At 48.0% G+C, this 25630-nt stretch overlaps 1 protein-coding gene and 1 pseudogene across 1 annotated transcript in view; one reads left to right on the top strand and one right to left on the bottom strand.

Moving 5' to 3' along the window:
* The window catches only part of LOC149470550 (uncharacterized), a 263673-nt pseudogene that overhangs the window by 115252 nt on the left and 122791 nt on the right, over positions 1-25630 (bottom strand).
* The window catches only part of LOC149470551 (uncharacterized), a 75735-nt gene continuing 72943 nt past the window's right edge, over positions 22839-25630 (top strand). Inside the window, exon 1 of the mRNA XM_089662581.1 lies at positions 22839-24185. Coding sequence (XP_089518707.1) covers positions 23089-24185 — 1097 coding nt within the window. The 5' untranslated portion in view covers positions 22839-23088. The remainder of the gene's footprint in view (positions 24186-25630) is intronic.

Genomic DNA, 25630 nt, shown 5'->3' on the forward strand with positions numbered 1-25630 from the left:
GCGGAGGAAACAGATTGCCAAACTGTCATACGATGTGTCTGCTAAAGACTTACCTGAACTAAGCATTGGAGAGCCAATCCGCATGAAGCCGCTTCCAGGTGACAGGACCGTTCGCTGGAGACTAGGTTCCTGTGTTCAGAGGGTTGCTCCTCGATCATATCTTGTGGATGTAGAAGGCAGTCTTTACCGCCACAATCGAGTGGACCTGCGAAGGGCAGAACGATTCACCGCACAAGCCTATGAGCATCCTGCACGTGATCCTCCTGAGGTGCTCAATGCCCCGAGTCCTACTGGACCATATACTCAAAGCAGAGAGAACTCCGCTGTCATATCGGGATACAATGAGGATGACATAATGCAGCCACATATCCCGACAAGTTCTTCTCTGCCAAACACACCAGCCAGGAAAGAGGGTCGCTCCTTATCAACACCTTCTGGAGCTGAACGGATTTCCCCAGGAAAATCCCTGTGGCCTTGCGTAGTGGTCGAGTTTCCAGACCACCAGATGGACTCAATCTGTAGTGTATCTACCAGTCACACAGCACGCCATGTTCAAGACTGTTCAGGATCTGTTTTAGTTTCATTGTTTACAAGGTTTGAATGGAATGTAAAAAAGGGAGACGTTATAGAGTCATTGTACAAATCCTGTGACCCGACTTGTATCCGGGAATATTGCATGGCCTTCTACTTCCTGCTTCCTGTTCTATGCTGACCTGGATGCAGTTCTGTTGTACAACATGATTCCTCACACCAGCAGCTTGTGTTGTCTTCATTCCTGTACATGAAACAGGTACTGTCCGTGTATTAGGGGGACCAATGACACCTTGGCTAGTATTGTAGATGAATCTGGGGGCGTCGGGGGCAATCTTCTTATGTTTATGGCCCTTTAGGGCAGATGTGATTTCTATGTATTTTATGGGAGATTTTCTCTGTATATTGGGAGTTTCCATCTTGTTGTATCATGAATGTAGTATGGAAGATGAGTCCTATGTACTAGGAATGGTCATTGGAAGGACAGAATAGGAGCCACATGATTGGCTGGCCAACCCCGTGACAGTATAGACTAGTGGGTGACATTGATTGAGATCTGCCCGCTGTGTGTATACAATCACCCGGCTAATGTCTAATATCAGGGGACAAAATGTGCCAGCATTCATATCAGACTAAGGGAAAATGGCCGCTGGAGGAGGGACAGGAGGGCTACAACAAAATGGAGGAGGGAGATCTAATCCACTGCAATGTGATGTGTATAACTGCGAGAGCATTGTATTAGACTAAGGGAAAATGGCCGCCCGAGGAGGGACAGGTGGGCTACAACAAAATGGAGGAGGGAGATCTAATCCACTGCACTGTAATGTAAAAACACTATTTTAGACCAAGGGAAAATGGCCGCCAAATAATGGACAGACAGGCTACAACATAATGGCGCCCGATTAGTTTATTAGGGAATATAATGGTATATATAGGCTGCTGTACGTACAATGGCCAACTCCTGAGGAAGTCACGTGATGTGATGTAACATGTAGAGTGGGACAAAGATGTCAAGCTGCTAAATAGGAAGATTACGAGCCGCCATCGTCTTTTGCTTTTCAGGTTATTTTCCCTGTTGTTTTATACTAGTCAGCTTTTTTTGGACCAGCACCATCTAGTGTCTGCTCTCCATACTGCAGCCTCTGTATAAATCTGTCTGGAGTCACTTCCTGTCTGGTGTCACTTCCTGTCCGGGACTTCCTGTCCGGGGAACACTTTCTTCCTTTCAGCCATTTTAGATCGGCTTCCAGAGGATCCTGTGATTGTCGGTCTCCATCCTGAACACACGGCCACCATAGGGCCAGCATGGGATCTTCTCCATGTCAGAGCACACGGGTAAGTCAGGTGGATCTCCTATTCCTGGTCCCGGCTCCTGTCCCTGCTATAGACGGACCAATCATCTGTGACCGAACCTTCCTCCTCGTCATCGATGATCTGGGTGTATTATTATTATTTATTCCAGGTACTTATACAGCGCCGTCAGTTTACATCTATATTGTACATTCCCATCAGTCCCCGCCCCCGAGGAGCGTACAATCTAAGGGCCCTAACTCACATTCATACATACACATACTAGGGACAACTTAGGAGACAATTCACCTCCCAGCATGTCTTTGTAGTGTGGGAGGAAAATGGAGTACCTGGAGGAAACCCACACAGGCACAGGGAGAACATGCAAACTCCAGGCAGGTGGTGCCATGGTTGGGATTTGAACCAACAACCCGAGTACTGCCAGGTGGAAGTGCTAACCACTCAGCCACTGTGCTGCCCCGTGCTGTATATATCTCAGCATCTACTTCTCAGTGTTGGTTTCCTCCTCATTGCCGGCCATCATTTGGGCCTCAGAATGGCTCCGGTATTCCCTCCTAGGAAGGACATTCAGGCCGATCTCCCACCATGTTCCTCTGATGTGTCCGAGACAGAATAACAGGAGAGACACCAGGAGAACACGCTGGGACCTGACACTCCGAGAACCAGAGTTATGGTGGAGTATAGACCCTTCCTGAGATACTCCTCCCTGGGAACGGTCATACCTCCGTACTCCTCTCCTGTACATACCCATCACTGTCATACCTCCGTACTCCTCTCCTGTACATACCCATCACTGTCATACCTCCGTACTCCTCTCCTGTACATACCCATCACTGTCATACCTCCGTACTCCTCTCCTGTACGTACCCATCACTGTCATACCTCCGTACTCCTCTCCTGTACGTACCCATCACTGTCATACCTCCGTACTCCTCTCCTGTACGTACCCATCACTGTCATACCTCCGTACTCCTCTCCTGTACATACCCATCACTGTCATACCTACGTACTCCTCTCCTGTACATACCGATCACTGTCATACCTCCGCACTCCTCTCCTGTACATACCCATCACTGTCATACCTCCGTACTCCTCTCCTGTACATACCGATCACTGTCATACCTCCGTACTCCTCTCCTGTACGTACCCATCACTGTCATACCTCCGTACTCCTCTCCTGTACGTACCGATCACTGTCCTACCTCCGTACTCCTCTCCTGTAAATACCCATCACTGTCATACCTCCCACACTCCTCTCCTGTACATACCCATCACTGTCATACCTCCGTACTCCTCTCCTGTACATACCCATCACTGTCATACCTCCGTACTCCTCTCCTGTACGTACCCATCACTGTCATACCTCCGTACTCCTCTCCTGTACGTACCCATCACTGTCATACCTCCGTACTCCTCTCCTGTACATACCCATCACTGTCATACCTCCGTACTCCTCTCCTGTACATACCCATCACTGTCATACCTCCGTACTCCTCTCCTGTACATACCCATCACTGTCATACCTCCGTACTCCTCTCCTGTACATACCCATCACTGTCATACCTCCGTACTCCTCTCCTGTACGTACCCATCACTGTCACACCTCCGTACTCCTCTCCTGTACATACCGATCACTGTCATACCTCCGTACTCCTCTCCTGTACATACCCATCACTGTCATACCTCCCACACTCCTCTCCTGTACATACCCATCACTGTCATACCTCCGTACTCCTCTCCTGTACATACCGATACTAAGGGATTGTATAAACGCAGTGCAGTCATTGACCAGACAGGCTTTGTGTAAGCTGAGCTTTGTTCAACCCCTACTGCAGACATGGACAGACTTGTTGCACCCAGCCTCAGTCAGCTTACAACGTCATTCCTCCGCTCAAGGCACTCTTCCTACATCCCCGACAGCACCCCCAATGACGGCCCAGTATACTCTGCTAACTACCACATACCAGTCCTCTGCTCTCACTCGCTGCACCTATCCTTTCTTTAACCCTGTAAAGAAGTCCTCTGTAGCAACTGCTCCCTCCTCTGTTCCATCTTCCAGCTCTTCTCTGTCCTCAGCTGCTCCATTCGTTTGCAGACCTGCGTTTACTTGCAGTGCCCCAGTAGTTAAAACCAGAAAAAAAGCGAAAATTCTTTCCAACCAGTACCATGCTGCCAGTATCCAAACCGGTGAGCCTGCCGTCTGAGAACCTGCCTTCCGTGGTTCAGCCTGGTGCCTTGGTGCCCACAATTCAGCCTGATGTCTTTACCCAGCCTGATGCCTCTACCCAGCCTGATGACTGATCCAGCCTGATGATCCTATTATGCCAGGTGACTCGGAGCCCACTGTCTTGCCAGATGACTTGGTGCCCGCAGTCGATCCAGACGATCCGGTACCTGATGACCCGGTGCCCGCTGTCATGCCTGGTGACCCGATGCCCGCTGTCGAGCCAGACGATCCAATGCCTGATGACCCAGTGCCCGCTGTCATGCCTGGTGACCCGATGCCTGCTGTTGAGCCAGACGATCCAATGCCTGATGACCCAGTGCCCGCTGTCATGCCTGGTGACCCAATGCCCGCTGTCGAGCCAGACGATCCGGTACCTGATGACCCGGTGCCCGCTGTCGTGCCAATTGACTCAGAGCCCACTGTCGTGCCTGGTGACTCGGTGCCCACTGCCTTGCCAGATGACGCGGTGCCCGCTGTCAAGCCAAATGACCTGATGCCTGGTGACCCGATGCCCGCTGTCAAGCCAGACGATCCAATGCCTGATGACCCAGTGCCCGCTGTCATGCCTGGTGACCCGATGCCCGCTGTCGAGCCAGACAATCCAACGCAAGATGACCCGGTGCCCGCTGTCGATCCAGACGATCCGGTACCTGATGACCCGGTGCCCGCTGTCATGCCTGGTGACCCGATGCCCGCTGTCAAGCCAGACGATCCAATGCCTGATGACCCGGTGCACGCTGTCGATCCAGACGATCCGGTACCTGATGACCCAGTGCCTGCTGTCATGCCTGGTGACCTGATGCCCGCTGTCGAGCCAAATGACCTGATGCCTGGTGACCCGATGCCCGCTGTCGAGCCAGACGATCCGGTGTCTGACCCAGTGCCCGCGGTCATGCCAGTTGACTCGGAGCCCACTGTCGTGCCTGGTGACTCGGTGCCCACTGCCTTGCCAGATGACGCGGTGCCCGTTGGTGAGCCAAAAGACCTGATGCCTGGTGACCCAGTGCCCGCTGTCATACCTGGTGACCCGATGCCCGCTGTCGAGCCAGACAATCCAATGCCTGATGACCCAGTGCCCGCTGTCATGCCTGGTGACCCGATGTCCGCTGTCGAGCCAGACGATCTAGCGCCAGATGACCCGGTGCCTGCTGTCGAGCCAGACGATCCGGTACCTGATGACCCGGTGCCCGCTGTCGTGCCAATTGACTCAGAGCCCACTGCCGGGCCTGGTGACTCGGTGCCCACTGCCTTGCCAGATGACGCGGTGCCCGCTGTCGAGCCAAATGACCTGATGCCTGGTGACCCGATGCCCGCTGTTGAGCCAGACGATCCAATGTCTGACCCAGTGCCCGCGGTCATGCCAGTTGACTCGGAACCCACTGTCGTGCCTGATGAACTGGTGCCCGCCACTCCGCCTGGGGGCCCGGTGCCTGCCGCCCCTCCTGGGGGTCCGGCGCCCGCTGCCCCGCCTGGGGGCCCAGTGCCCGCTGCCCCGCCTGGGGGCCCTGTGCCTGCCGCTCCTCCTGGGGGCCCTGTGCCGCTGCCCGGAGTCCAGCCCGATGTGCCGCTGCCCGGAGTCCAGCCCGATGTGCCGCTGCCCGGAGTCCAGCCCGATGTGCCGCTGCCCGGAGTCCAGCCCGATGTGCCGCTGCCCGGAGTCCAGCCCGATGTGCCGCTGCCCGGAGTCCTGCCCGATATGCCGGTCTTTGATATCCCGCCAGTTACCAGACCCGGGCGGTGGAACATTTTGCCCAACTAGGACTGTTTGGAGCGTCCTGAGGCCGCTCCTTGAGGGGGGGGGTTACTGTCAGGAATGGACTTGCCAATAATGGTGGGACTCACCTGCCTTGTGGGCTGCAGTACCAGGGCTGGCCAGCGGGTGCTCTCAGCAATCAGAGACTCAACCCTGCAGTCAGCCAAAACACCTGAGGCTGATTGCAGGTGTATTTGAGGGATGGCCAGACCTGCAGTCTGTGCCTTGGTGTGTGTTTTTCTATGGGCCCCTGTATCTTGTTACCTGCATTCCTGTTCCTGTTCCTGTTCCTGCCTGACTGACTCGCTGCCGACCCTGCCTAATCCGGACCTCTGCGGACTTCTCCTGTTTGATCCCTGGCTTGTGACCCCGACCATTCTCTGCCTGACCCCCTGTACCTACCTGCCCGTTAGTTGCTGTACCCGGCTCGTGACCTGACTACTCTCTGCCTGCTCCTCCTGTTCCTACCTGCCTGATTGTTATTGACCCGGCCTGCCTGACGACGCTTGCATTGTATGTATTGTTATCTGTGGGTGGTTTGGTTTGGTTCGTTTGCACTGTGTTATGTTTTAGTATTGCACTGCATTTTGTATTGTTAGTATTAATAAATTATATTGTTTATAACATATCTGAAGCCTGCGTTTCCCTGCGTCAGTCACATAGCTCTGGTCATACCCGGAGCCCTGACAGACAGAGAGTTGTCTAGCTCTGTGATTCCTATGATGGCTTTTCAGAGAGCATTTGACGGGAAGTGAGGAAGCATTGTATCACCACCTCAACACCTGCTTTAGCTTGCTTTGCTTATAGGTACAGGGACTGCTAAAGTTTTTGCTTTCCAAAATGGGGTCATTTTGTGAGAGTTTCCACTGTCCTGGTGCTCTGGGCAGCCAAATATGTGATTGGTAGTCATGAAATTAGTGTAGATGTGTAATTTATGCTCCCTGAAAACCGCAATGTGTTCCTTGGATTTTGGACCCCTCTATGCATCTAGGCTGTGAAAAGTCTCACACATGTGATATCCCCATACTCAGGAGACATAGCAGAATGTGTTTTGGGGTGTCAGTGTAAGTATGTCTATGCTGTGTGTGAGAAATAACTTGCGAAAATGATACCTTTGTGAAAAGAAAATTTGTATTTAAAGGATAAGTTCACATTTGAGAGCCTGTTGCATGTTCCACCCGTTTTTAGGGTGTAACATGTTCCCACTCCTGCAGCTGCTCCCCATTCTGCTGCCTCTAGTAATGGCAAACCGGGTATCTTCTCCCCGAAATCGCTGTCACTGGTCTAAGAAAACGGCATCCATGCAGGGTTCTGACATCATCCTGTGAATGGGAGAACTACAATTACTGACAGCCCTTGCGGCTGCTGACTTCTAGTTCTCAATGAACTACCAGGGAGCTGCTGAGTGCTCTAGAAAGTTCATTGTCTCTCCTGTCGGTGTGTAACTGCCTGCGAGTACCAGGTATTAGCAGACGGTTTACACTGACAGTATGCAGGAGTCCTGCATGGGATCTGCCACCTGCTGATCGGGGGTGCAATGCTTTCCAGGATCCCAGGGAAAAATAATAATAATTGCACATTTTTCTGCCTTCAAAAGATGTGCATTTATTTTTTTTAATCCTTTAATTTCTTCATTTTCCAAATAATTGAGACAAAAATTACAACCTCCAAAAGGTCATTTGAGGGAATTTGTACTGTCCTAATATTTGGGGGGATTTGTGCCGTCCTGACATTTGGGGGGATTTGTACCGTCCTGACATTTGGGGGGGATTTGTACCGTCCTTACATTGGGGGGGATTTGTACCATCCTGACATTTGGGGGGATTTGTGCCATCCTGACATTTGGGGGGATTTGTGCCGTCCTGACATTTGGGTGGGATTTGTGCCGTCCTGACATTTGGGGGGGATTTGTACCGTCCTGACATTTGGGGGGATTTGTGCCGTCCCGACATTTTAGGGCCCCAAGAAATGAGATGGACCATCAGTACATCAGGACTGATCCATTCCCAGATCCATCCCATGGTCTGTAGTCTCTATGACTTTCACACAGAATAAATACACTGATTTGGGCGATTTTACCAAATATCGCAGAATCTGTTTTGGCCTAAATTTATGAAGAAAGATTATTTATTTACTAAGTTTTATCCCAGAAACTAAGAAATACATTTGTTTATAAATTGTAAGTTCCGTATTTTTTGCTTATTGAGGGAATATGGAGCGGCCGGCCCTGTATTCCTCCCGTCGCAGCGTTAGGATACCAGGCCGGCCGCTCGGTTGCTCTCTGCAGCAGATGCTGCTCCTCGGTCCAGCGGTGTCCTCATCACCGCTGGTTTCACTTACCGTCTTCTCTCCCCGGCGCCGGCATCCTTGTTCAAACAATTTTATTAACAATAAACCAGAATGACACAAACAAGGAGACATTACTAATGTACACTGGACATTGAAGTGGCAGTAGGACATAAAAAATGAATGAAGGTCACAGTGCAAATGTCTATACATTTCTGACAGAAACAGGTAGTTAAGAGTTGATAGCAAATGACGTTATTGTTTTGGCCAATCAGAGTAGTGTCTTGCAAGGGCATTAAAGAAATAGGGGGAAGTTTGGAGGGGGGTCAGGCAGGGGTGTAAGGGGGGGAAGGGGAAGAGGAACAACAACGATGACTCCATGAGCATTCATCAAGTTTACAACAGCCCCTACGTGCTGCGTACGAAGGGCTATTGACAATACCCATGGCGCACAATACACAAATCAAGGGAGAAGGAGTGATTCGTCAAAGTTAGGCGGGAGGAAACGCTCTACCAAGGGGCTCTATATGCGCAAGAATTTAGGGATCCTGTCAAGAATTGTGGCTTCCACCTTTGCATGTATCATGGCTTGTGTTATTCTGGTTTTGACGGCCGCGATACTTAGGGTGGGGGATTTCCAGGATTTCGCTATAACCTGCTTAGCTGCCGTCATAACTTGCATAAGGAGCTTGAATTGCGAATTGGAGATGCCAGGGGGGCATTGAATGAGTAGGGCTGTTGTTGGGTCGGGTCGTAGAGTGATAGTGCTAAGTGTAGATATCATGGTGAAAATTTCATCCCAAAACATTCGGGCTACTGGGCAGTCCCACCACATATGGTAATGTGTTCCTGGGTCCGTACAGCCTCTAAAACAGTTGGGCGAGTAATTAGGGGTAAATTTTGCGATTCTTGCTGGGACCAAGTACCAGCGGGTTAAAACTTTATAATTTGTTTCCAATGCTACAATGTTCTGCGAGGATGATTTTGTGTTAGCCCAAATGTGGTCCCAATCAGATGGGTCAAATCTCTTACCTAAATCCATTTCCCACCTATGGGTATACAGAGGGGGGTACGTGGTAATCAAAGTAGTGAAGAGTGAGTATAAGCAGGAGATAAGCCCACGTCTATGAGGGTCTTTGTAACACGCTCGTTCAAAGAGAGACATGGCATCTGGCCGATTGGTTATTGTAGCGTAGGGGGCGTAGAAGTGTTGTAGCTGCAAGTATCTGAATATCTCGGAAGCTGGGAGGCTATGCGTTTCCCGCAGCGAGGCAAAGGATTTAAACTTATTCCTCTGTAGGAAATTATGTGTACGGAGCAAATTAGCAGAGGACAAGGCTTTGAATAATAGGGGTGTCTGCCAGGCCGGGGGAAAAGCTGGGTTTCGGAGAAACGAGAGCATAGGATTATGTAGTGATTGGAGGAGAAAACAAGTTTTCAGTTTGTCCCATAAGCATAAAAAAGTGAGAAGTGATGGGATTGGTTATAGAACGGCGGTCTATTGGCCTCAACCAGAGTAAGTTAGCTGTAGATAAGGGGTCACATTCTATCGATTCAAGGGCAACCCATTGAGGGTTTATAAAGGTTGCATGATATTTAGGTAACTGGGCTAAATGCGCTGCTTGATAATATTTGCTGATGTCAGGTAGGCCTAGACCTCCATTGAGCTTAGGGCGATAGAGGGTGGAGCGAGGTATACGAGGACGAGTATTGCCCCATACATAGGAAAAGATGCGACACTGCAGTGTGCGGAGGTAGTGGGGGGGGGGGGGGACTGGGAGGACTCTAAATAGATATAGGATTTTTGGGAGGATTGACATCTTGATAACTGCTATTCTGCCTAGCCATACGAGGGGAAGGGAAGACCATTTGGTCAGAAGGGCAGAAAGATGGTTTAGCATCGGAAGATAGTTAGCTGTGTAAAGGTCTGATAACTTAGGAGTCAGTTTGATTCCTAAGAAGGGGATATGACACTGTGACCAAGGAAATGGTAAAATCTGCTTCAGATGCATCAGCTCTATAGGGGGGAGAGAAATGTTGAGTGCTGTTGATTTATTGGGATTTATTATTAAACCAGAGAGCGAGCCAAACGCCTCGAGAAGCCGGAGTAGGGAAGGAGAGGAAGTCAATGGAGATGTGAGAAAGAGCAAGACGTCATCTGCAAAGAGACATAACTTATGATGTGTGCCCCCTATCTCGAGTCCCCTAACATCCGGGTTAGCTCTGATTAAGAGGGCCAGAGGCTCTCTAGCCAGGGCAAAGAGCAAGGGGGACAGAGGACAGCCCTGTCTTGTGCCTCTAGAGATCAAAAACTGAGCTGACCTGTGCCCCAGATACCTAATTCTGGCCGAGGGCTCTCAATACAGTGAGAATATCAAGGTTAAAAAGTGTGGGCCAAAACCCAAACGGTGCAAAATATAGTTGAGGTATGGCCATGAGACTGTATCGAATGCTTTCCGGATATCTAAGGACAGGAAACAGGCGGGAATATTGCGAGACCTGGCTAAATTTGCCAAAAGGGATGCACGTCTGATGTTATCTCCCACTTGTCTAGTTGGGATAAAGCCCACTTGGTCGTTATGAATTAGAGAGCCAATACACAGGTTAAGACGTGAAGAGAGGATTTTTGCTAACAGTTTGATGTCAATGTTGAGGAGAGAGATTGGCCTATAATTGGACCACTGCGTATCGTCGGAATTCGGCTTTGGGATCATTGATAAGTTCGCTTGCACTGTTTCATGGTTGAAGGTTTGGCCAGATAGTAAAGTGTTAAAAGCATTAGTGAGGATAGGTGTGAGGAGATGAGCAAATTTTTTATAATAAGTGGCTGAGAAGCCATCTGGTCCTGGGCGTTTACGTAGTTTTAGACTTTTAATAGCATCTAAGGTTTCGGCTGGGGAAATGGGTCGCTCAAGTGTCGCTAATTGGCACTCTGAGAGTTTCGGGAAAGAAATGGAAGTTAGAAGGGTATCAGCTTGTGCGGGGTTAAAAGGTGTGGAAGAAGAATAAAGCTGTGACAGGTGTTTATGGAAAGTCTGTAGAATGTGTTCTGGGTTACTAGTGAGGTTGCCAGAAGAGGTGCGTATCCGGATAGGTCTAGTGAGCTGGTCGAGCCTGCAAAGTGAGAGGGCCAGGAATGTATTGGGTTTATTTGCCCTAGTATAATATTTGTGCCTAGATCTACGGAGTGAGAGTTCCGCTTGATCTGTGAGAAAGAGATCTAGAGCCAATCTAGATCGCTCCAGGGCCTCACGGTTGGTAGGCGTAGGAGCCGCCTGGAAGGCTTGATGGTAACGATCATAGGTTTGCTCCAGTGAGAGACGTTGTTGTCTTTTGGTTTTATTTAAGAAGGATGCTTTGCTAATGCAAAACCCTCTCAATATCAGTTTATGCGCTTCCCATAACAGGAGAGGGGAAATATGAGGCGATTGGTTAAGAGAAAAATAGTCTTTAAGGGCTGCTTCGATTTCTAGACAGTGAGCTGGATTTGCAAGCAGGTTATCGTTAATGATCCAAGAGGATTCAGCGGGGGATGGGGCTAACGAGGTCATAGTCGTGAATACGGCGCAATGGTCAGACCAAGGGATTGGAATTATTTCAGAAGTCAGGAGCCGAGGGGAAGAGGCGGTGTTAATGAAAATATGATCTATCCTGGAGAATGACTGGTGGGGGTGAGAATAGAAGGTGTATTGGCGTTTAGTCGGGTTGAGTTCCCGCCATGTATCTATCAAAGAATAACATTGTAGTATGGCTTGGAAGGTTTGTTTAGAGGCAGGGACAGGGGATGGTTGAGGAGATTTGTCGCGAAAGGGATATATTACACTGTTAGAGTCTCCGTTAACAATTAGAGTTCCGCGCTTATGGTGGTCTATAACCGAGAGTATGTGGGAAAGGAATGGTAAGGGGTCTTGGTTTGGGGCATAGTATGCAACAATGGTAACATCTACGTCTAGGAGTTGCCCTACTAACAGGAGGTAACGACCCTCCAGGTCTTTGATTTCGGTGCATAGCGTGAAAGGTGTTGTGCAATGGAAGGCAATCAGTACCCCCCTGCGTTTGGTGGTGGCAGAGGCTGTATAGACCTGAGGATATCGAGGGCCAAAAAACTTAGGGGTGGAGTTGGGAGTGAAGTGTGTTTCCTGTAGACAGACCACGTGAGCTTTAAGTGTAGCAAAGGTTCGGAAAGCCTTATTACGTTTCTGTGGAACATTAAGGCCCTGTACATTCAGGGTAAGAATATTTAACGAGCCCATGGGGAAAGTGCATAGTGGTTTGGAGAGCATGGCACTACTGCCCGGGATGGAGCCTGACGATTACTGTGGGGGATGAGAACGTTGCGGAGTATGTTGTGCAAAGTCATGGAGTCATGTTGGGGGGAGGGAGGAGGGGTACGGTATGAGAGAGGTAACATGAAAGAAGGGGTGTAGGAGGCCATTTGAGGCCTAAAAGGTGGGTTCCCAAGGACACCCTGGATCAGGGTGGTCTAGGGAGCAATAGTAGTCCAAGTGTTATTAAATAACTAATAACACAGGGGCTAGGGTGGAGTGTGCAGGTACGCGGACCATGAGGATGACAGCAATGTGATTAATAAATGGTGGCGAGGTCCCGGTAGAAAAAACAGGTGTATATATAAAAATAAAAAATAAAAATCTGAGAAAATCAGGGTGTCCCAGACTCAGATGGCACTAGCAGTACTAGTGAGACATCTTGGGTGTAGGGGTGTGGCATCGCATGCTGCCAAAGCCTAGGCTCCCAAATATAAGCTAAAATGGAGCACAGGAGGGGGGGTGCAGAACAATCCCCAGGTTGCGGGGCAACCAAAATTTAACAGGTAGAGGGAGAAAGGATATCAATGGTGTTAACCGCAATGATAGTCAAAAAAGAACACCGTTTGGTGTATGTGGCAAAAAAAGGAAAAAAAAAGATAAGCGTTCAGTCCATGGTATCTTGTGAAGATAGGCCCGGAGACGAAAGACGCCCTCTTTTGTGGAGGCTGAGTTGACCTTCAGTTGTACATGCGGGGAAGGACTTCCGCGGCGAGCAGGATGTGGACCTCCGCTTGGCGCTTTCTGAAGGCGTCGCTGGGGGATGTAGTTGTAGGATCTGCAAGGTGTCTAAAAGGTCCTCTGGAGTCTTGCAGGTGTAATCTCGGGTCTGGTATCGGAATCGCACTGCAAAGGGGAAGCTCCACCTATATGGTATAGCGTGTTGTTGAAGTACTTGTAGGTGAGGTTTCATAGCCCTGCGCTTGGAGATAGTTGTGGGGCATAGATCTTGGAATAATTGGTAGGTATGTCCCTGGAACTGTAGAGATTCTGCGTTACGGGCAGCTTGTAGGAGTTGCTCCTTGGTACTTAAAAAGTGGAGCTTGGCTATAATGTCACGTGGCGGACCATCCGCGCGTCATGATGCTAACGCCCTGTGAACACTATCCAATTCTAATCTTTCGATTGGGATAGCTGGGGCAAGCTCTTGGAACAGAGCTGTTACCATTGATTGGACATCGACGATCGTTTCCGGAAGGCCACGGATACGTAGGTATGAGCACCGTGCTCGGTTTTCAAAGTCCTCCAGTCGTGTCAATAGTGTTGCGTTTTCATCACGCAGGAGATCAAGGTCATCCGTATGTGTCTGAAGCGAGGCGTCAAGACCGTCTACTCTCTGTTCTAGAGTGCGTTGTCCTAGTTCACGGATTTCCCTAGATAGCGTGGCAGTGATGCGGTCTGAGGTTTGCTTCAAAGCTTTGTGTAGCATTTTTTCAAAGCATGACAATAGGTCAGGGGGTGTAAGGTCAGGCGTCAGGGCTTGTGCAGGGACATCTGTCTCAGTGTCAGACTCACCCTCAGACGTGCAGGGATGGCTGGGCTGTGGATCCTGCAGGGCTGCATATGCCCCTGCCGCCTGCTTGCTTCCATGAGCTGGGGGGGTGGCCATCTTTGTGGAGGCCTTTGCCAGGGACTCTTTGATTGTTTTGGTTGAAGGGGGGACCTGGTGCTGGGGTGCCCCCTTAACCATTTTGCTGCTTGTCAGGGGGGGCTGTTATGCTGATCTCAGCCCCCCTGCTCTCTCTTCTCAGCCTCAACAAGTCCCCTGTTGGATTTCTCCGACCTGCTGCGGAGGATCCGCCGTAGACCAGGGTGGATCAGACCCTGGGAGGGTTGCTTCGGGGATCTGATCCCCCCCAGGCTGTATTGCGGGCCGGGACCCGCTGCTCCTCGGCACTGTCACCCGACGGGGAGACGGAGCCTCATCGGGACAGGTCCGTCCCGCCGGTCGCGCATGGGCACTCTCCCCGGCGCCGGCATCCTTAGTGTGGACACCCGGATGTGACATCATGTGGCTTCACAGCCGACTGCCCACTGCACATGTGCGAGAAGCGTTGCGCTTTGTGAATAGCCCCGTAGTCTTCTCGGACCTGTCACATGATCGTTTTTCAGAGATCGCCTAAAAGTGAGCAGAGTAGGCGATAGTCTGATAAATTGGTGTAGAGAGTTCCAGAGGATAGGAGAAGCTCTGAAGAAGTCCTGGAGACGAGCATGGGAGGAGGAGACAAGGGAGCTAGAGAGCAGGAGGTCGTGAGAGGAGTGGAGAGTACGGTTTGGGTATTATTTAGAGACAAGATTGGTGATGTAATTTGGGGTGGAGTTATAAATGGCTTTATATGTTATTGTTAATGTTTTGAATTTTATCCGTTGGGCAATGGGAAGCCAGTGGAGGGATTGGCAGAGAGGGGTGGAGGACACTGAATGGAGGCCAGTGAAGGGATTGGCAGAGAGGGGTGGCAGATACAGAATGGTTAGTAAGGTGGATAAGTCTGGTAGCTGCATTCATGATAGACTGAAGAGGGGATAGCCTGCAATGAGGTTGGCCAATGAGGAGGGAGTTACAATAGTCAAGGCGAGATATAACAAGGGAGTGAATAAGTTGCTTAGTGGTTTCCGTGGTTAGGAACGGCCATATCTTGGAGATGTTGTGGAGGTGAAGTCTACAAGATATGGACAGTGATTGGATTTGGGACTGAAAGGACAGGTGGGTGTCTAGGATTACACCTAGTAATCCTGTTATTGATCTTGATGGAGAAGTCAGGGGAGGGGCACGGGCTGGGGGGAATACTAAAAGCTCAGTTTTGGAAAGATTGAGTTTGAGGAAGTGGAGTGACATCCATGCCGATATGTCACTTAGTAGGTTAGTAATGCGAGAGGAGACTGAAGGGGTGAGGTGAGGAGGAGACTGCAGGAGTGAGGTGAGGGGTAGAAAGATAGATTTGTGTGTCATCAGCGTAGAGATAGTACTTAAAGCCATGGGAGTTTATCAAGTGACCAAGGGAGGTGGTGTAGATGGAGAAGAGAAGGGGTCCAAGGACAGAACCTTGAGGGACCCCTACAGAGAGAGGGAGTGGAGAGGATGAGGAAGCATTATAGGTAATGCTGAAGGAGCGCTGTAGGAGGAGAACCAGGAAAGAGCAGCGTCTCGGAGGCCAAGAGAGTGGAGTTTTTTTGAGGAGGAGGGGATGGTCAATCATATCAGAAGCTGCAGAGAGGTCATGTAGTAAGAGTACGGAGTAGTGGAAATTGGTTGGGATGAGTACAGAGAAGTGGCCATTGGTTGGGATGAGTACGGAGTAGTGGCCATTGGTTGGGATGAGTACGGAGTAGTGGCCATTGGTTGGGATGAGTACGGAGTAGTGGCCATTGGTTGGGATGAGTACGGAGTAGTGGCCATTGGTTGGGATGAGTACGGAGTAGTGGCCATTGGTTGGGATGAGTACGGAGTAGTGGCCATTGGTTGGGATGAGTACGGAGTAGTGGCCATTGGTTGGGATGAGTACGGAGTAGTGGCCATTGGTTGGGATGAGTACGGAGTAGTGGCCATTGGTTGGGATGAGTACGGAGTAGTGGCCATTGGTTGGGATGAGTATGGAGTAGTGGCCATTGGTTTTAGCAGTTAGTAGATCATTAGGGCGTTTTAGTAGGGCAATTTCAGTGGAGTGTAGTGAGCGAAAGCCAGACTGTAAAGGGTCAAGAAGGTTGTTTTCGGTGAGGTGGGAGCTCAGGTGATTGTAGACTAAGAGTTCTAAGAGTATAGATGTAAATGAGAGTAGGGAGATGGGTCTTAAGTTGTTCAGGTTGGTGGGGTCCAGGGAGGGCTATTTAAGTATGGGAGTGATGTGTGCATGCTTTAGAGGTGAGGGGAAGGCACCAGTAGAGAGGGAGAGATTGAAGATGTGAGTGAGGGAGCATACGATGGAAGAAGAAGGTGACCGTAGTAGTTGTGAGGGGACAGGATCCAAGGGGGCAGGTAGTGAGACGGGCTTCTGAAAAAACCTTAGTGACCTCTTCGGTAGTAGCAAGGTCAAAAGAGGAAAGTGTTGAGGGAGGTTTAGTATAAGGTATGCTAAGTAGGATGGATGTCTGTGCAGTGAAGATGCCCCTATGAATTGCATCAATCTTGTTTTTGAAATGATTTGCAATCTCGTGAGCAGTGAGTGAGGTACTGGGTGGAGGTGGAGAAAGTAGAGGGTTAAAAGTAGAGAAGAGACGACGAGGACTGGATGACAAGGTATTAATAAGAGTGACAAAGTAGGCTTGTCTGGCAGCATGGAGGGAGGAATTGTATGTTAAGAAAGCAGATTTATATCGGGTGAATGCTTGGTGAGATTTGGTTTTATGCCACATTCGCTCCAGCACACGACTATGTCGTTTAAGATTTCTGGTGTCGTCAGTCTGCCAAGGTTGTAATGGGCGGGGCCTGATGCTTCGTGTTGTTAGAGGAGCAAGTGAGTTTAATGTGGATGAAAGTGAACTGTTGTAGACAGCAGTGGCCAGGTCAGGGCAGGACAGTGGAGAGATTCTGTCATAGAGGCGGTCAGTTGCAGAGTGGAAAGGAGCCGGGTTCAAGTTGTGAAGGTTTCTGCGGGTAATTGTTGGCTGCTTGGAGGGATAAGTGTTTGAAGACGAGGACACTGTGAAGGTGATGAGATTGTGATCAGAGAGAGGAAAGGGGGTGTTTGTGAGGTTGTAGAGAGTGCAAAGATGAGAGAAAACAAGGTCTAATGTATTCCCATCAGAGTGAGTGGAGGACGGTATACATTGTGCTAATGCAAAAGATGAGGTTAGGTTGAAGAGTTGGGATGTAGCCGGGTTGTTCACATTAATAGGGATTGTAAAATTTCCGAGAATGATGGTGGATATTTCAGAGGAGAGAAAGTAGGGGAGCCAGGTGGAGAAATCATCAAGAAAGTGGGACACAGGTCCAGGAGGCCGATAGATCACTGCAATCCTCAGAGAAATGGGAGAAAACAGCCGGATGCAGTGAGTCTCGAAAGAAGAGAAGGATAGAGAGAGAGCGTTAGGGAGGACTTGAAAGGTGCTCAATGGGGATAGAAACAAACCAACTCCACGACCTTTCCAACCACTGGGTCTGGGTGAGTGGGTCCAGAAGAGGCCTCCATAGGAAAGTGCTGCGGGGGAAGTAGAATCTGCTGCTTGAAGCCAGGTTTTTGTAATTACTAGTAGGTTAAGGGAGCGGGAGACAAAAAGGTCATGGACAGAGGTGAGCTTATTACAGGCAGAGCGGGCATTCCAGAGCGCACATGAAAAATGGAGGGTGGTTTTGGGAGCACGGGGACTGATATTAAATTGGGGGGATTGCAGCTATTCCCGGAGGAAAGAGGACACCTGGTGTGGGGGTGAGATACTGGAGGACCAGGGTTTGGGGAGATATCCCCAGAGGTTAGGAGAAGGAGGGTGCCTGGTGTGGGGGTGAAATAGTGGAGGACCAGGGTTTGGGTAGATATCCCCAGAGGTTAGGAGAAGGAGGGTGCCTGGTGTGGGGGTGAAATAGTGGAGGACCAGGGTTTGAGGAGATATCCCCAGAGGTTAGGAGAAGGATGGTGCCTGGTGTGGGGGTGAGATACTGGAGGACCAGGGTTTGGGGAAATATCCCCAGAGGTTAGGAGAAGGATGGTGCCTGGTGTGGGGGTGAGATAGTGGAGGACCAGGGTTTGGGGAGATATCCCCAGAGGTTAGGAGAAGGAGGGTGCCTGGTGTGGGGGTGAAATAGCGGAGGACCAGGGTTTGGGGAGATATCCCCAGAGGTTAGGAGAAGGAGGGTGCCTGGTGTGGGGGTGAAATAGTGGAGGACCAGGGTTTGAGGAGATATCCCCAGAGGTTAGGAGAAGGAGGGTGCCTGGTGCGGGGGTGAGATAGTGGAGGACCAGGGTTTGGGGAGATATCCCCAGAGGTTAGGAGAAGGAGGGTGCCTGGTGTGGGGGTGAAATAGTGAGGACCAGGGTTTGAGGAGATATCCCCAGAGGTGAAGAGAAGAAGAAGGGTGAGGAAAGTAAGATGGGAGCGGGATGTACATGAGCGCACATGCCTTCCAGTCCTGGTGTTTGGGTCAGCAGGAGAGTGAAGTATCAGCAGGAGGTGATGAGAGCAGTAGTAGGGAGATGGTAGCAGTGAGGGGGAGATGTACAAGTTTTGGGGTGGAGCAGAGGGGTAAAGAGATGAGATTTTGGGAACACAGGATAGTAATATGAAGAGGAGGAGTAGAGGGGATATATAACAAAGGTACATGAAGTGGGACTCAGACTGAAAATGTTGGGAAAAAAGGTTTTCTTAGTTTGTGTCATGAAATGTTGCAAATAGGTCATTTCTCGGTGTCACTGATGAGCATTGATGAGGTGTCACTGATAGGCAGCTGTGCCAGCACAGAAGGAAAGGAATGTCAATAACTGGCAAGTGATGAGCTGTGATTGGCTTTTCCCCACAATCTGCGATCAGCTGTGTCAGAAGGACCCCAGGGGGCCATGTGGGGGGCGTTGTTCTGGGGGGACGTCCACGGATATCCTCCCAGAATGAGAGAGCCGCACTGCAGCCATCTTTCATTTAGAGCGCGGTCAGGAAGTGGTTAATAAACATCATCTTCCAAGTAAAGTCATATTTTACAGCCCCTCCCCTGAATAAACTCCTCCCCCATGATAAACTCCTCCCCCTCTATCTGACCAGTCTATTAAAGAAAACAATACCTCTCTAATGTAAAAGTCCTTTTATACTTTCCTGTATCTGTGATCACATGACCACCCCGAGTCTGCTATTGTTTACTTCCTGGTTTGGGTCCTTCTTTGGGTGACCACATTGGTGCCTGCCTGACACAGACACTTCCTATTGGATGGGCTCCAGTGGGGTCCTCTCAGAATAGAGAAGAGGATGATGTCATCTCGGGGGGACGGCAGAGGAGAGGTGATCTCAGGGGGGGAATTGCAGAGCTGGATCAGCAGTTCCCCCACCAGGACCCGGAGGTGAGGGACCTGTATGGGGGACGTGGGTGGCTCCATCCATATACCGCTCAACTACCAATGACCGTGTACCTGGCTCCACCCACATACCGCTCTACCAATGGCCAATCACCTGGCTCCACCCATATACCACTTAATGACTGTGCACCTGGCTCCACCCACACATTACTTAATTACCAATGACTGTGCACCTGGCTCTATCCACATACCACTTTATTATCAATGACTGTGCGCCTGGCTTCACCCACACACCACTCTATTATCAATGACTGTGCGCCTAGCTCCACCCACATACCACTTTATCAATGACTGTGCACCTGGCTCCACCCACATACTACTCAATTACCAATGACTGTGCACCTGGCTCCACCCACATACCACTCTATTATCAATGACTGTGCGCTTGGCTCCATCCACATACCACTTTATCAATGACTGTGCACCTGGCTCCACCCACATACTACTCAATTACCAATGACTGTGTACCTGGCTCCACCCACATACCACTTTATTATCAATGACTGTGCACCTGGCTCTACCCACATACTATTCAATTACCAATGGCCGTGCACCTGGCTCCACCCACATACCACTTTATTATCAATGACTGTGCACCTGGCTCCACCCACATACCGATTTATTACCAATGACTGTGCACCTGACTCCACCCACATACCACTTTATTATCAATGACTGTGCACCTGGCTCCACCCACATACCACTCAATTACCAATGACCCCCCCCCTATTTTTGCCACACTCCATACATCATACAATACTCACCACATGTCTGTATCCCCCTTCCCTCCTCCTCCCCTCAGTTCTGACATGTTGATCATTACATTTTCAATATTCATTACAAACATATTTGCCCTCTTGGTTCCCTTTCCCCCCCCTTTTTTCCTTGCCCCCAAAGTCTGCCACTTCCATAGGTCAATTTCCATTATAGAACATATCACCACAACACCACATTCACCCCCTCCAGCCATCCTCCACATGGCTATGCTGACTCAGTTCCCTTCTTCCCTCCCCCCTGGGAGGAGCCTTGCAATCACTGCACCTGTTCATGTTTTGTTCCAGAGATACCAGGCATGAGTCATCCGGAGTTTACTTCCTGTCTTGTGGTTTGCATTCCAGCAGCCATTTCCCCACAGGTATACAAGCACACTCCCACACCATCCCACTCAGGCATCAACAGCGAGGCTCTTACTTTACTTTCCATTCATCATACATCAGCATCAGAGGTATCTACACCATATTCATATGTCTCATCCATTCACTTAACCATTGCCTCCTAAAGGCCATTCATTTACCCACACACACTCTTTATTTTATGTTTTCTAATGTTCCCAATTTTTTTTTTTTTTCCCCTACAACAGTCCAATATCACTACACAGCACTCACACAGTGCTGAGAGTTTGCTCAGAGCTTCACGTTTGAAGAGATATATATGGTCTACAGCCACACTCATTACTTTGAACTGATAATCATCCACTATCCACTAGTCTTACTACTTTTATTTTTATGATGTTTACTAATATTACTATTTTTATCATCATTGCCAGTGTTACTACTATGATTATTTTCATATACATTATTATTTTTTATATATTTTATTTTAAAAAAATGTTTTCTATTTATTTACATTTGCAGGTGCTATATTCATGTATTTTTAATAATAATTTAATAATTTTTTATTTGCTTTGTTTCTTAGTGCATGCATATCTCTTTGTATATGTGTATATGCATGTGTATATATGTATGTATATGCGTTTATAAAAACTACACAAGATTGCACTTTAAATAACCCCCTCCAACCCCTCATCTTATAACAAGTAGAGGAGGTGGAGCTTTGCTCCCAAGGCATCTAGCCCTGGTTATTTACTACTTGACCTCCATACAGGTTGGTCATCAGCTCTGAGGAAAGGGATTCGTCCCCGAAACGCGTTAGATATTTGACCGCACTGACAGTGAGAACACCTTGCCCGCCGTTGTGGCCATTGTCATTTTTCTATGCTTTTTAGATACATGCTTCGTCTGTGAGTATGTTTTTATGATTTAATTCCTACAATAAACCTTGGATAATGCACTAGGTGTGTGCGCCACCTGTTTTCTCTCTACCAATGACTGTGCACCTGGCTCCACCCACATACCACTTTATTATCAATGACTGTGCACCTGGCTCCACGCCCAGCATAAGGCAGCTCAGGCAACCATCCTAGGGTGTCAGGATGGGGGGCGGTTATATTTGAATCTGCAGCCACTTGCTGGAGATTTGGATTGTTAACAATGCTGCAGACGTGTTTTTTCCCCACAGTGCCCACCGCTATACAGCCGGGAGTGTGAGGACTTTAGTAAATCCGAATGTTGGCTGTCATGTGGAAGTGATACAAGTGGCTGTGAAGCCACCTATCATTCCCACCACTGAGATGTGCCCCTCCCCCCATGACACCATGCGGGACAGCAGAGCCCGGTGCTGTCATGGTGGGTGTCACTGGGAAGGGTGGCGGGAGCTCAGTGGACCTCCTGTACACAGACCAGGAAGTGACATGTATGACGTGGATGACATCACTTCCTGGACTGGAGCTGTCATTCTCCGGGATCAGTGCCGGGGAAGCAGCTGATGGAAGGCGGTCTGTGTTCCATCATCTGCAGTGGAACAGACAGGAGACATCCAGAGTCTAATAGACCCCGGGAATCTTCACAAAGAGAACCTGTCACCTATATGCCATCATATAGGAGGCTATTGGTCCTTTACATGATAGCAATACACATTACAGTGCCTTGAAATGCCCCCCCGTGTTGTCATGTTACAATGTATTTATTGGGATTGGATGTGATAGACCGACACAAAGTGGCACATAATTGTGAAGTTGAAGGAAAATGAGAAATGGTTTCCAACATTTGTGACCAATAAACCTGTGAAAAGTGTGGCGGCATTTGTATTCGGCCCCCTGGAGTCAGTACTTTGTAGGACCCCCTTTGGCTGCAATTCCAGCTGCAAGTCTTTTTGGGGATGTAACGGAAATGACCCCAGACTGCGCTTAACTACTTTCATTAGAATACCGCTTCCCTGTCCGAACACCGACAACAGACACCGCAGACACCACAGTAGACAAAGCAAGTTATTGTTCTGTATGATCTGTAACAGTGCCACAACTGCCTATACGTGAGAATGTATGACTCCATTGTCTGGGCTGAATGTTGGGAATACTGTGCGCACTTAGAAACCTTCTTAATAAAATCTATTTGATTAAAAAAAATTACTGTAGATAATGCTGTACATATTCTTTCTATTCATAAGATATATTTAGTAATGAATATTAAAAAAAGAAAAATACTTTATGTAGCATTCTAATTTTTTTTTGTACAGGTGGATTGATGAACCAAGTTTTCGGTCATGTTGGTCTTCATGAATACAGCTGAGTCACATGGAAAACAAGACATATGGGTGTCTTAATTGACTGAAAGTCTTTATTGCAGCTCACTGGAGGATTCACACGGGATACAAGTCATATCTGTGTTCTAAAAGTCGTCATGGTTTGGATCCTCTTCCACATTGATCCAGCAGGAGAAAAGTAATTTCAGTGTTCTGGAAGTGACAATGGCTTTACAATAAAGTCCAACCCCAGTATACATAAGAGGAGTCATTTCAAACTACTTCTTGTTTGGAGATTTTACAATGGAGAGAAAATATATCAGACACCAGAAGGTTCACAATGGAGGGAAGTCATATCATTGTTCTAAATGTGACAAAACCTTTAGACGCAAGGGACACCTTATAGTACACCAAAGAGTTCACACTGGAGAGAAGCCATATCAGTGTTTTAAATGTGATAAAGCTTTTAAACAGAAGTCATATCTTATCGTACACCAGATTGTTCACACTGGAGAGAAGCCATATCAGTGTTCTGAATGTGATAAAGCTTTTACAGTGAAGTCAAATCTTATCAGACACCAGATTGTTCACACTGGAGAGAAGTCATCTCAGTGTTCTGAATGTGATAAAGCTTTTACACAGAAGTCAGATCTTATCAGACACCAGAGGATTCACACTGGAGAGAAGTCATATCAGTGTTCTGAATGTGATAAAGCTTTTACTCAGAAGTCAGATCTTATCAGACACCAGATGATTCACACTGGAGAGAAGCCATATCAGTGTTCTGAATGTGGCAAAACCTTTACAACCAAGAGGAAGCTTAAAATACACCTGAGCATTCACACTGGAGAGAAGCCATATCAGTGTTCTAAATGTGATAAAGCTTTTACTCAGAAGTCAAATCTTATCAGACACCAGATGATTCACACTGGAGAGAAGCCATATCAGTGTTCTGAATGTGATAAAACTTTTACACAGAAGTCAAGTCTTCTCACACACCAGATGATTCACACTGGAGAGAAGCCATATCCATGTTCTGAATGTGACAAAGGTTTTAAAAGGAAGTCACATCTTATCATACACCAGATTGTACACACTGGAGAGAAGCTATATCAGTGTTCTGAATGTGAAAAAGCTTTTACTCAGAAGTCAGATCTTATCACACACCAGATGATTCACACTGGAGAGAAGCCATATAAGTGTTCTAACTGTGATAAAGCTTTTAAACATAAGTCACATCTTATCATACACCAGAGGATTCACACTGGAGAGAAGCCATATCAGTGTTCTGAATGTGATAAAGCTTTTACAGTGAAGTCAAATCTTATCAGACACCAGAGGATTCACACTGGAGAGAAGCCATATCAGTGTTCTGAATGTGATAAAGCTTTTACAGGGAAGTCAGATCTTATCAGACACCAGAGGATTCACACTGGAGAGAAGCCATTTTAATGCTCTCCATGTGATAAAGCTTTTACAGTCAATGTTGGGCTAATCTATCACCACAGGATTCACAAATTTCAGCATAGATTAAATTCTGGAAGAAAAGCGATATTAAACCCCCTGGCGGTATTCCTCAGTGTAGCTTGGGGTAAAGTTTCAGTACCACAAGCTGTAACCCTGAGCTACACTCAGGAATACACTGCAGTGTTGCTCCGGGATCCCTCGATCACTTACCTTGTCCTGCGCTCCCACGATGTGCCTCCTGCAGTGTCCCCTGTAATGTCCTGCGGCGGATGCCAGCATCTGTCATCTGGGTTCCGTCCCCTGCGAGCGTCGGGACGTACGGGGGATGGAACGGCGGGAAATTTGAAAATGAAAAAAAGTGACATTCACTAAATACACTAAAATCACATAGTATTCCATTCCTGTATCAAACCATTTCACATATATTTTGTCCCGAGTGCTTTGTCCGGCACCCTGCCTGCATTTTTAATGTTCTTTCTGCTTGGAAACTGAGAAACGTCCATGGCGTCCAAAAAGTGTCCCTTTAGGTCAAAATCGGTTTTAGACCGGCTAGAGAACAGCGATAGTAAATCAAAACCACTTGCAGAATTGAGTGATAATGATTTGTTGGGGAAATTCCTCATCAGACACTGAAAACAATTTTGCGACTGAGCTCAGCGATGTGCGAACTTGGCGCTCTATTTCACATTTCAGTGTTTTTGGTTTGATTATATTATTTAATTAAATTTTATTATTATATTATTATTTTTTATGATTATTTATTAAATTATTTTGTTTATTATTAAATGAATAATAATAATAAATTATTATTTATTAAATGATTTCGTGTTTCAAATTTTATCCTACCCAGGATATTTACTAGACTCGTGTTCGGATAGATTTCAGTGAGTTATTCCTAAAAATTACAGACCTACAATAAAAAAATACATATTTCCATGCAAAAAAGTACCACTTTGAGCACAGAAATATGGACAATACCAGACCGCTAGGGAGGTTAAAGAAGTTTCAGGTGTCACAAGCAAGTTTCACATCCCCAATGTCATCCCACAAGCTAGAGAAGAAGGGAAACAATAAAATGTTACTTTAAAGGAACAAACTAAAATCTGAGCAAACTGGAATGTAATCATCGGATGAACTGAGTTTAGTGCTTATGTCCATCAATACACAACTAGAAGGGATTTGAATATTTTACCTTTTGACAATTTTTTTTAAGATAAGCATCAATAACTGAACAGCTTCCCTCATGATTCTCATCTTTATCTTTTTTATGGAGCTTTGAATGAACATGTAATGCATTTTCATGATTCACCAACTGAGTTGTGTTTCCAAGCATTTTCCTCATTTCTGGATCCTGAGGTAATACATGACCAACACTGCC

This window comes from Staurois parvus, unplaced genomic scaffold (assembly GCF_062004578.1).
Source record: "Staurois parvus isolate SC_StPar_1 unplaced genomic scaffold, SC_StPar_1.0 ptg000039l, whole genome shotgun sequence".
Taxonomy (NCBI): domain Eukaryota; kingdom Metazoa; phylum Chordata; class Amphibia; order Anura; family Ranidae; genus Staurois; species Staurois parvus.